Source organism: Oryzias latipes, chromosome 10, assembly GCF_053564925.1.
Source record: "Oryzias latipes strain Hd-rR chromosome 10, Olatipes_Hd-rR_3.1".
NCBI classification, from domain to species: domain Eukaryota; kingdom Metazoa; phylum Chordata; class Actinopteri; order Beloniformes; family Adrianichthyidae; genus Oryzias; species Oryzias latipes.
Window position 1 is genome coordinate 15,788,040 of NC_136246.1, and position 12,113 is coordinate 15,800,152.

At 36.8% G+C, this 12,113-nt stretch overlaps 1 protein-coding gene across 2 annotated transcripts; it reads right to left on the reverse strand.

Moving 5' to 3' along the window:
- Window positions 1-120: 120 nt before the first annotated feature.
- Window positions 121-9,824, reverse strand: pmt (phosphoethanolamine methyltransferase). 2 transcript variants are annotated; one of them, XM_023959093.2, is made up of 12 exons: window positions 9,687-9,824; window positions 8,141-8,312; window positions 6,792-6,947; window positions 5,238-5,374; window positions 4,994-5,145; window positions 4,713-4,901; window positions 3,725-3,814; window positions 3,556-3,645; window positions 3,343-3,465; window positions 3,053-3,184; window positions 953-1,069; window positions 121-392 (listed from the first exon to the last, which is right to left on the reverse strand). In XM_023959093.2, exons 2-12 carry the CDS (start codon window positions 8,299-8,301, stop codon window positions 282-284), a joined length of 1,458 nt encoding a protein of 485 aa, XP_023814861.1. In that variant the 5' UTR covers window positions 8,302-8,312; window positions 9,687-9,824; the 3' UTR covers window positions 121-281. The 2 variants fall into 2 exon arrangements, with proteins under 2 accessions (XP_023814861.1, XP_023814860.1); XM_023959092.2 differs by lacking the exon at window positions 9,687-9,824 and adding an exon at window positions 9,353-9,485.
- Window positions 9,825-12,113: the final 2,289 nt, after the last annotated feature.

The window sequence follows — 12,113 nt, forward strand, 5'->3', positions numbered from 1 at the left end:
ATTAGATTTGATGCACCTCAACATAACAGGACATAATTGTTTGCAACAATTTTGCACATTTACTTGTTTTATATGTTAGGAATACTATAAGAATGGCTATTTTTTAAATAATGACCACACTTTTATTTTGTTAAAATAGTTTTATTTTGACCAAAAAAACAAAAAAAAAACAAGAAAAATAGGTCAATCATTTTTAAAGTGTGAGAAGCCAGAATATTTTACAAACAGAATAAATTTGTCATTAGTGAAAGTAGTTGTAAAACAAGAAGAATTATTAACATTCAGTTTTTTGTAGCATAAAAAAGTCCCCATCGCTGGTCTCCGGTGTTGGAGCGTTCCAATTTCTCTTTCCATCCATTTACTACTGCAAGGTAATCCTCCTCCGAGAATTCCTGCAAGAATCAAAGAGTGTACAAAGGCCTGCACAAGTTATAGATTGGAAATTTTTTTCTTCATATCACAATATAAACCCCTTCCAGCAACATCACGTTATTTGCCTTTTTGGAAGCACATGTTGTTTTGCTACATCTGATTGAAAGAATTGGTGACTTTGGTGTAGAGATATAGCCTCTAAATGTCATCATGGTACTCATGCGTTGCTGTTGGTTGTTGCAAAAGAAAAACTCCAAATTCAAGCATCTTACTATTTCTACTGGATGAAGACAGAAAACGATGGATCGCTGCGGTCAAACGGGAAGGATGGCAGCCTAGATGCCAGCAGACAATTTAGTGATCATTTTGTGTCAATTTGGCTCATGGTCAAACATTTTATTTGTATTAAAAGTGATACATATTTAGAAGATGTGTGCCGTTTCCGTAAGGAAGAGGTGCCAGACATCTGTTTTAATCCGTAACAGACCTTGCAGGTCTTTTATTTTTTTATCATGTGTGTGACATCACGTGTAAGGGGTCTATACTTACAAACGTACATTGCATACAAGCTCATACTCACCTGAATAAATTCTTCTTTTATGGCCTCTGCTTTCTTCAGCTCGTCTTTAATCACCTGTATGAACTGTGATGTCCGGTCCTCTGCTCGAACCTCGCAGAAACCTGCCTCCTGGATGAACTGAACCGAAAAAACAAAGACAGGAAACACGGGAATACGAGAGCAACACACTCTGTCCACTATATCTTTGAATGTTTATTGATAGTGTTTATCAATGATATATAAAAGCTTATGTCATTAAGGATGGGTAAAGGTCTCTGTTTTAAATGAAAGCACTTCAAAGGGAGTATCGATAGTGTTAGTCAGAGAGTAATAACTCTCTTTTCAAAAAGCAGCAGCTGATGTTTGTTCAAAGATCACTACAAAACAGATAAAGGATAACTTTTCAAAAAATGCAAAAATAATTTCAGAAATAAGTTTTAACAAAATGCTACTTTGGAAACAAACAAAAGAACTGTAAAGAGAAAGAGCCGTGCTCCACATTGATCTGTTAATCTACAAAAACCTGCAGAATGCAACCCTTTTTCTTGTATTTATTAAGAACACAACAGGTGCTGTGAGTTTAATGAAAAGGTAATATGAGAAAACATTAGAAAAAGCCTGTATTTTAATTGTATTAACTAACTGAAGGTTGCTCCTCTAGTTGTGCTTCCTGTTCACATCAATAAAATAAATAATCCTTTTTAGTAATTATTTACCAGACCATATTGCCCCTCATCTAAGTGTGAAATACTTTTTGTAGTACTTTTTTCACTTTAAATTGTTATGATTTATGTCTGCAGATGTTACAAAGAAAGGGATTTCTAAGTAAACCTTGAGTCAGGTTACAATTCTGACAGTAATATTGTAAAGTACGGGATTCCTTTTGAACTAAAAAGTAATAGCAGAGCCCCTGTTCTTATGTATTCTGTGTAGATCATTAATAACATTGACTTATTAAAACTATAAAAAAGTCTGCAAGAATCTCAATACTGGTGTCATTTAGAAGCATTTTTCAAGAAGAAAAGCAGATATCTATTAAGCTAAAACATCAAGTTGGGTGCAATATAATCATAAGAAGAGGTTTTTTATTTAAATTTAAAGTCCACCAACAACTAGTTCAGTAGTCTTATCCACACTGTATTTTTCAGACATTTAAGTCACAGCAGCCAAAACAATATTAAAGCATAAAAAATAATTTAGAAATTGCTCTGGGGTATAAGTATAAGAAAATATGGGACCCAAAGTGGACATTTTATCTTGGAAGGCAAATTATATTAATGGGATAGATAACAATAACAGACTGAATGTCTACATGCTTCACTACCATAACACATTAATGCTTATTTAGCTTCATGTAACATAGAAAAAATCTAGTATATTAGCGCAACATATGAACAATTATTCAGATAACCATAAAATAAAAATGCTAATAAGTCAACTAAACTCTTTATACCACATCAAATCTCTAAATCCATTGAAGTCTTCATCATCTGTGTCACTTTGGAGCAATTCCGCCAATTACACACAGATGCGTGTTCCAGCAACTACTTCCAATGAAAAGTCTGTATAATTGTATGCTTTGGGGTTCCACGTTCAAACTGTGGCGTTCATGTGTCGCTGTGCACATTTCCAAGATGGTTTTTGGGTTCTACGTACAAAATGCGCTCCCATCGACTGAGCATTGAAAGTTAAACCAGTCAAACTTTGACCAATCAGGGACTTGAATTTGGTAGTGATGCATGAATGATGTCCCTTTTAATTCACAGTCGTACCACCTGTTTAAAAAAGATATATTATAGAGTACAAATTAATTACTGGTTTGTGCCTGGCTGGAATTATTTGACACCAAGCCTTTCATATATCAAACCAGAGCTGTGTAAAAAAAAAAAAAACCTGGAGCAAGAAACTCGAGGATTCTTCTTTTGCATTTCTATCAGTGGCAAAAAGTGATGCACACACCTACAGGGGCCTCTACTGGTTATTGGTATTGATTTTTTTTTTTAAATCAAGTGAGTCGCACCTGAGCACAAGCTGCACCCCGGCCAAGCTACGTAAAAAATCGTGACTTATACTCCAAAAAATATGGAAAGTCCTGGATTTTTGTGCAGAGCGCTGAATTACCTTCCCATACTGTGCAGGTGTGTAGAGGATGTAGCCTCTCTGTTTGACATACGACTCAAACGCCTGGGACCAGGGTTTCTCCCCACAACAGTAGTCACTGATCAGCAGCTGGCCGCCTGGTTTTAGCCACGACTGGAAGCCAAAAATGGAGGAGTGACTCATTACAAAAAGAGAAGGTGAAATTGTTGCTTACATTCATTTGTGATACATTGTTCGTCACTTAAATTTGTAACAGTCTGGAAACAATATCAGTTGAAAGCTTGGACTCATTTAAACGAGATATGACTCACATGAAACCGTCTAAAGAGCGCCAGTTTGTCATCAATGTGCAGGATTGTGTCTCGGCTGTAGACTACATCAAATGAACCTTCAGGAAACGTCCTCTTGGTGGCATCAGCCACCTCAAACTGCACCTGAAGTAAAGCAGATATCACAGCTTTCCTTTACACACTACTGTCAGAATAAAAGCATCTGGTTTCAAGCATGGCTAGTACTCTACATACTGTTGGCAGTTTCTCAGTTAGTGCTCTCTCAGCAGCGATTTCCACCATGTTGTCAGACAGATCCAAGCCAAGCACCTCCACCCCAAAGGTCTGAGAACAAGTTATTTGTCATCGTTGATATTGCAGTTATCAGCATTATTACCTTGTTGAAGTGTCGGGGCATTCTTACTTTTGCCATGTAGAAGTCTCCTCCACCAATGCCACAGCCAACATCCAGAACCTTCTGGCCAGGCTTTAAGTTCAGAAGGTCGACAAACTCCTGTTTGGGAAATACGAATCTTTTAGTTCTTAAAAATTCTGAAGTAGTGTAATATGGCAGCAATGGTGCAGAGGTAGAGCGGTCAACCTTTCCCACGTGTTGAAGGTACCTTGGGAAGACACATAACCACACATTGCTCCGGGTGGCTATAGATTGGCACCAGTGTTTGGCAGACATTTGGCAGTGTTTGGAGACTGTGATTATACAGAGTTTTGGGTCTTCTAGGAAGATTGTAAGGCGCTATATAAATAAAACGCCATTTATCATATGGAATTAATGTAATATTTTCACGATACTAAAGACATTACATATAACACTTATTTCTGATTGACTGAGCAACTGTTTCCTTATTAATTACCTTTAAACCCCTAAATAACTAAAGTTAAATCTTGGAAGTAATTTGAAGAAAAAGAGGAAAAAACAAAACATTTTTTGTTTTTTGTATCGCATTTTTAGTAATGCCCTCTGAAATGTGATGCCCTTTCAATGTCCCATCATTTCTTACTTTCTTGTGGAGAAAAAAGTTCAAACCTTTTATTCAACAAGACTGAAAATTGCAAGAGGATGTGGTTGTAGACATCAATGGCCGGAACCAGAAGTCCTCGACCGGAACCAAACGTCCTGGAATATCGCTAAAAGCCTTTATTTTAACTGTCAACAAATAATTATGGTTTTTCCCATTTTAAGCTTTAATCAAAGTTTTTATTTTTTTTACAATTCTGAACACTTGGGCTAGGATAAGTTGTATAATTTCCTCCTATGTTTGCAGCCAGGTTCCTTCTTGAAAACTGTAAACTTGAACTTTTTGCTAATGTTTGTTTCAGAAAAGAAAAAGATGGAAAACTGTAAAAGGTTTGATTAAAAAAATATGTTTGAACTTTGCAGATGTTTTTCCTACCTTGGTGGTGCTAGGTCCGCCTGTGCTAACGTAACCAGCCCCGAACATCTTCTCATAGCGGAGGATGCTGCGTCTGGTGTACTGCTGGTTGTCTAGAAACTGCTGGAACGTATTGAATCCTTTCTGGGCATCAGAAGACCGGGGAACTTTCTGAAGCAGCCAGCAGATCTGATTCGGATTGTTCTTTATCTGAAACAGGATGATGAAGAGGAAAGAGGAGCTTTTAGTAGCACTTTTTTGGGTCACTCTGAATTGTATTTTGAATAAATAATCTGCAGTACCTCAACATATGTCTGGACTTTCTTTTTCAACACAATGTCAAAACCAAATTTTTGTCCTCCCTGTGGGGCCTCCACCTCCAGTGATGAAACCAGGTGGGTGTACTGAGCCTCGCTTCGGTACAGGGTGGGGTTAAAATCTCTCTTGCTGTCACCTTTAGAGAAAGTGGAAATGAATTGGATTTGATAAAGATAGTTACAAAACAGAAATGTAAAACACAGTCAATCGGAATTGAAAGCTGAGTACCTGATCGATGGTTGCAGGACTCTCGGAAAAACAGGAAGCCACCAGGCTGCAGCCAGTTAAGCATTTTCTCCATAACAGCCTTCAGCTCTTCATCACTCAGGTACATCAGCAGCCAGTTGGAGAAGATGAAGTTGACACTGGAGAGCCAAAAAAGATGTAGCACTTCATTGAACAGCTCATGACTAACCGCAACGGAAACATATGGAGGTAGTGTGATGGTATGGTTAGTAAGGCTGGGTCTTTATTAGTCTGCCCTTAAGGAGTAATGTTGTCATCTACTAATAATTGTTAGTATGACATTCTCTTAGTTATATATTTCTTTGTATAACAATCATTCTGGTGAAAAACTGTGATGCTACCACATTCACACAGAGCATGTCACGCACATTCATGTCTCTGTCCAATGGTGCAAAATGTCGATGCGGTGCAAACCTGGAAAATCTTGCACCAGGCTTTTCTTTCACAGCTCTATTCTGAATTATGAAAGACTTGGTGTCGTATAATTCCTCTGTAATTAATTTTCAAATGGTTGGCACTTCGGTGAATTAAAAAGAACGCCCTTCATACAGCTTTACCAAATCAAAGACCGTGATTGATCAAAGTTCAATTAGTTAAACTTTCAACGGGCATTAAATAGCTGCACATTTTGTAAAAAGAGCTTGAAAACTGTAGGAATTTGCATAGCTATGCGTAAACGCGAGAGTTTTGAACACAGAAACACTATACGCACGTTTACACAGACTTTACATTGAAAGTTGCTTCTTTAATGCGCGTTGCTGAGGGTGGTGTGAACTTGGCATGAGAGAAAAGTAAAAATCCTGAGAAAAATATATTATGAGAATAGAACTTTACATTTGTCACTGAAAAAATAAAGCATTTAAAATATGTAAATTTAATCATTTTTGGACCCGATTTGATGTCTTCCAGTCAGTGGAAAGCCTTGATAATGACATTTATGAGAAGAAATGAAAATAAGAAATGAAAATGAAAAACGTTTAAGGAAATATTAAACAGATGGCTTTCCATGTCTTACTTAACTGTCATAGACTTGTACGTTCACAGTGTGTCTCTGCCTGTCCTTCAATCCACCTTCAATCCCCAGCAACATCTCAAAGAGTCAGTTTAAGTTTCAGGAAAAGAATAGAAAGACAAAAAGGAAAAAACAGGAGCAACACCTTCCTTGATTTTTTGTAAATGTCAGACCTTTTTTCCTACTTTTTTTTTTCAATGCATTATTTTGGTATTAAAAAATAAATGTGAGTATTTATAAAAGACTCTTTAGCAGCTTTCATTGCTTCATTTGACACATTTATTGTAAAAAAGGAATTCTAGAAGTTGACTTTTTTGTTTCGTAACACATTTTCTAAAAAACTGAACAGATTAAAGCTGAGTGGTCAAAATGCAATGAATCATGAACAACCATAAGATTTCAAAGATCTTATGGTTGTTCATGATTCATTGCTACTTACTTACTACTTAAAAAAAAATACTTAAAAAAAAAACAATAAAAAAAAACAATAGACCAATTGCATGGTGTGTTTTAAAAATATGTACCTGTGCTGGGGGACATCTAATTTTGTGACATCAGCTTGTATGATAGTCACGTTGCTATGGTGACCATTGCTCTCCCTGTTCTTCTGCACAAAGCTCTCCATGAAGTCCACAGCGGTCACATGAGCAGCTTTGGTCAGCAGGTGGCAGGTATAACGGCTGTAGACACACGTCAGTGGAAATAAAGGAATACTTAGACATAAGGATGACTTTATTTCAGACACATACTTAAGGTTAAAAGGAAAGACAGGACATCAAAAATACAAAAAATATCAGAAAGAGAGTGAGAAGCCTTACATATTCTCACCCTATGTCAGATTTACTACCACACCCACTAGACCCACTGTCTATTATAGTTCTATTCCCGCTCTAATGAGTACATATTCAGATACCCATATACACACATGTAATTATACATATAGATAAATGTACACATAGAAACACTCATTTGGTTCCATTTAAATCTTATTCCCCAGAACACCTAAGTGCACCCCCACACAATTAGACTTTATATTGATACATATTTACAGATATATACTATTCTTTTGTATGTGTACATATTTATTAAGTAATCTTATTTCTATATTTTTTCTTAGACTCCTTTATCTTGGGACATTGTTTTCAAACTGTTCTTCTTCCACATACGGATAAACAGAATCATTTGTGTGTGCCTTAATAAATTTTCCTCTCTCTTGACGAATAACTTTTGTATATTTTTGGTTATATTTTTTTTCTACTTTGAATATTTTGAGCTGGACGGTGTTCTACTAAATCATAAAGTTTGAGTTCTTTTGACTGGAAGTTGTTTGTGTGATCAAGGAAACCTTGAGAATCATTTGTCTTGCTCTTTTATTGAAAGTGAAAATAAGGTAAATTTATAACTATTCACCAAACTTCTATGCAATTAAAAAAAGATATGGTAAAATAGTGCACAGTAAAAAGTGTGGAGAGATTTGTGGTCCAGAACCAGTTTAGCATTAAACTGAGATGCTTCTGCAATTGAGTCAGCAGATACTGTATCTGACATGTGCTTCCCAGTTTAGTTTGTCATCAATAATAAACCCAAGAAATGTATTTTCATGAATTATTTCACGTTTTCCCCATTAACGTGCATATCAACATTTATATTTTCTTGGAATGGTTATTAAACAGCATCATTTTTGTTTTACTTAATTTTAGTGAAAGCTTACTTGCATTAAACCATATTTTCAGTTTGTCCATTTCCAATGTGATAGTTTCTATGTGGAGTCTTCGAGAAAAAAGTTATTTTTAGGCCATAAATTGGTTCTAAAGTTGTCAAAATTATCCATTTGAATGTGAAAGTAAACATAAAGCGGCAGCTGCTTGCTCACCCAATCCCGGCTCCCAGCTCCAGCACTCGGTAGCCAGCCAGAGGCGGCAGCATGGAGAGGATCTCCGGCAGCTCGTACTCAGTCAGCTCCTTGGCACGAGAATCCAGCATCATCTCCTCCACCGTGGCATCCTTTGAGTGCTCCTTCCAAAACTCTGTCATGTTGCAGCGAACTGTTGAGCACAGATAAAGCTGGGTAAAAAAACTGCAAACAAAGACTTCCTCCCGGCGTTAAGCAGGAACTGCTGCTCAACAGAAGTAAAAACAAAACACACCAACAATATGAAAGTGTGAAATACTTTTCAGGGCTCCATCAATGTTTGACAGCAGTAGAAATATAACTGTCACTCAACGTTACCCAACTGTAAACAGAAAAAAGGAAATTCTCTTCTATAATAAATCCAAAATAAATAATGAATACTGTGCTCTACTTTTCACTTTTCATTATACAAGTGAACGTGGTTGTTACAAAACTTGTAATCTGCATGCTGGATTAACCATTAATCAGACCTGATTAAGCAACCTCACAGACATACAGTGATGTGGCGCACCAGGACTGGCCCACATTCTGTTTTCCACTAAACGCCCTGCATTAGAAAAACATTTGGGTGCTTTTATCAATCGATTCCATTCACTTTCACAAAAAAAGTTTACATTTCATGTCAAAAAGCTTAATTAAACCTATATATTTTAGGAAATTTACATATTTTGCAAACAAATCCCTCAAACTCTTTCTCTCTTGAACATAATTTAAAAATGCCAATAGATGGAATTATATATTTTCAGAGCCTCTTGAATCGGATCATCTTTTGAAAGAATTCAATGACATCATTAACCAATGAACAAAAAATTAGGGAAAATGACATTTACATGTAGTATTCTGCTAAAAAAGCTAGACTAAGCTAGACAAATTTTATTCTGTCACTTAAATCATTCAAGCAGCCTAAAACATTTATTCCTCACCTGTTTACATATAAGCTATATTGTCAGTATTTCTAAAAAACAAAAAGAACTGCAGGTCACCTGTGAGGACAACAGATCTGAAAGCATCAGCCACATCCCTGACATTCCTGCTCACAGGCGGATTACTTAGAGCAGCTGAGTGGACAGTTACAACAAAAACAGCACGTGGCAGCTCCAACAAAAGCCTACAACTTTGGTGTCATCATGTGAACTCACCAAAGTGTTTTATTCATTTATTATTAATTTTTACCTTTCTCCATGGTTGTCTTTGAGTGATTTCACAAGCTGATAGTTTGAAATCCCTTTCACTTGAGTAAAGGCTGCTCCATGACAGAGCGCACTTTAAATAACAGGACCGGTGGCGCGTGGAGGAGGTGGCCGCCAGATGGAGAACTGGCCATTAGGATGCATCCAATACGATGACAGGGAGGGGAGCCGCGTGAATAATTAATCAATCAATGAAACTGAGGGACAAGGGTCTGCAGACCATCAGACCAACACCCCCCCCCCCCCCCCCCCCCCCCCCCCGACACAAAAGACCCCAAACAGCTGTGAGCCACATGTCCAGCCTCACAAGTACTTACATGTTTTGTACAGTGCGTGATCAGCGGGGATGGATCCCTGCGGTTATCCAGCTCACCGGTTCGGGTCCGTCTAGTTCCGGTTGTGCTGACACGCTGGACACTTTTTGCAGCGATTACGCAACATTGCCTCATGCGCCAGAGCGCAAGAGAGAGGGATGATGGAAACCTACAGCGCGCAGGGTTGGCTACTGTAAATCATTAGCCTGTTTTATAATGTTTTATTGTCTGAAATATAAATTGTCATTTAGCAAACGCTTTATAGGGGGTATTAAATTAAAGGGTTCTGTGATTTCAAGCTGTCATAGATTAACTTATTGGCGTTGCCAGTTTTATTTTATTTTTTTTATTTTGATGATCAATTTTTAAGTCTTAAAAATTCCAGAATGGATGTGCCGACCACGCACACTGACAACACTGACTAAACAAAACACAATTTTTCCGATTGCATTTGGTCTGCTCTTGATTCACATCGATTTGAATGAAGAAATACTCAGGTATGCAGTTTTAAGATTGATTGTTTTTATATATGTTCTCCATCATAAGAAAAATGTCACAAGAACATGTTAAAAACACCAAAAAATTTAGTTTTCCTTGGAGTGGGTCTTAATTGCTTTCCTTCAATTTGCTGTTTGCTAAACTGGTTGTGCAGAGCCGAAGAGCTGTCACAGTTGTCTTCAGTTTTTTTTTTACTTCACTTTCTATGTTTTATCTTTGCCTTCCCTCAAACCTGACCTGGGGACAGTAACGTAATTTTATTGTCTTTTTGACCAAGTTTTTTTGAAGGGACGTCGTGGCGCTCTTCCATTTGTTTTGGAAGAACTTCACAGGCATGGAGGCTTTCATTTTCACCATTTGGACAGATAAATCAAATAATTGTGAATGCAAATGAGAATGACTCAATAGGAACCAAATGAAGAACCTCTTAGTTCCAGTAATTAAGATGTGGGCGATTATGAGCCCAATAAATATTCAGGTCAAGGTGACCTGCTGAAGTTTATTAGCATGAACTAGGATTGATATTTAATAGGTTTCAACTGTGAGTATTGATAGTCTGCACATAAATGTGTCTTTAGGTTGTTCTATTATAGTGAAAACAGAAAAACACACATAATAATAAACTTTAAATAAACTTTGAAAATAAAATTTAAAAATCAAAAGTGCATTTGCACCAATAAAAAAGAGAGGTTTACACTGAGCTGGTTTGATTTTGGTTTAGTTCTTTTTGTTGAATTATTGACTGTTACATATCTGCTTGTTGCTTGAAGATTTGTATATATTTTTCCAAAAAATAGTGCACACTTGTATTCCTTCTTTGACCTCTTCAACTTCAAATTTGTAAAAATAACCAACCATTTTTCTTGCCCATTATACTGGATCTCAGGTGCTCAATGACCGAAGAAGTGTTTCCAGTGGTCTTTTAATAATGATTGTGATGTTTCTAGCCAAAATCAAAAAGCTTGTGTCTTTTTATAGTTTCTGCAGAGCAGCAGTAGTTCATTAGAATTTCCCCCCTGAGTTGTGGGTGGTATTGTTGGTGCAGAAGAAGCCTTCCCCTACTTCCTGTTATCCATCTGCTTACACACTCTCCTGCTAGTTTAGAAGTACAATGTGTGCGAGAAACAAAGACCTCTGAAATGAGCAATAACAATTCCATTGCAATTTATGCTTAAATCGATGGTTACATGATGGTTCTGCATTCTAAGGTCCAGTGTTTCTCCGTCAGTTATTTCCACTTGGATATGTTTTCATTCCAGGCTTTCAGAAACTTTTGTTAGTTGTGTTTGTCTGGGGCAGATGCTGCTCTGGAGGGAAACTGTGCGGGGGTGAGTAACTGTGTTTTGCTGCATATCGGAGTAAAGCTACAGAACTCCATTCTCCTCTCTTAAGTGTCTGTTTTTATTTCTCCTTCTCACAGCGGTGCATGGATAAAAACGTTTTCCAGATAATCCACTTGGTCTTTCTGCAGTGTTCTTTTTATTTGCAACATCTCTTCTTATTTTGCAACAGCGTTTCTTTTTAGTTGTAGCGTTTCTTTTATTTGCAACATCTTTCTTTTTGCAGCAGGGTTTTCTTTTTAATTGCAGAGTTTCTTTTTTTGTTTGCAGAATTTGTTTTTGTGCTTGCACAGTTACTTTTTGCTGTGATGGCAGGTCTCGGCCACCATAGTTAGCGTGAGAAAATAAAGTAAAAGTTATAAAATGGAAAGAAAGAAAAAAACAAGTGAAATGAGGACACATTTTTCAAATACAGACATTCATAACTGCATAAATGTGACTTTTTCATGTTTCTGTACAAATGGGGTCACAGATTTACAATGATCTAAGCCAATTTATAGTTTATTTATGTCTAAAAAAAACAATAATAATGTGAATACATTTTCCAAATGAATAATATAGAAGATGTCTCTACAGTGCAGAGCCTGAAAGA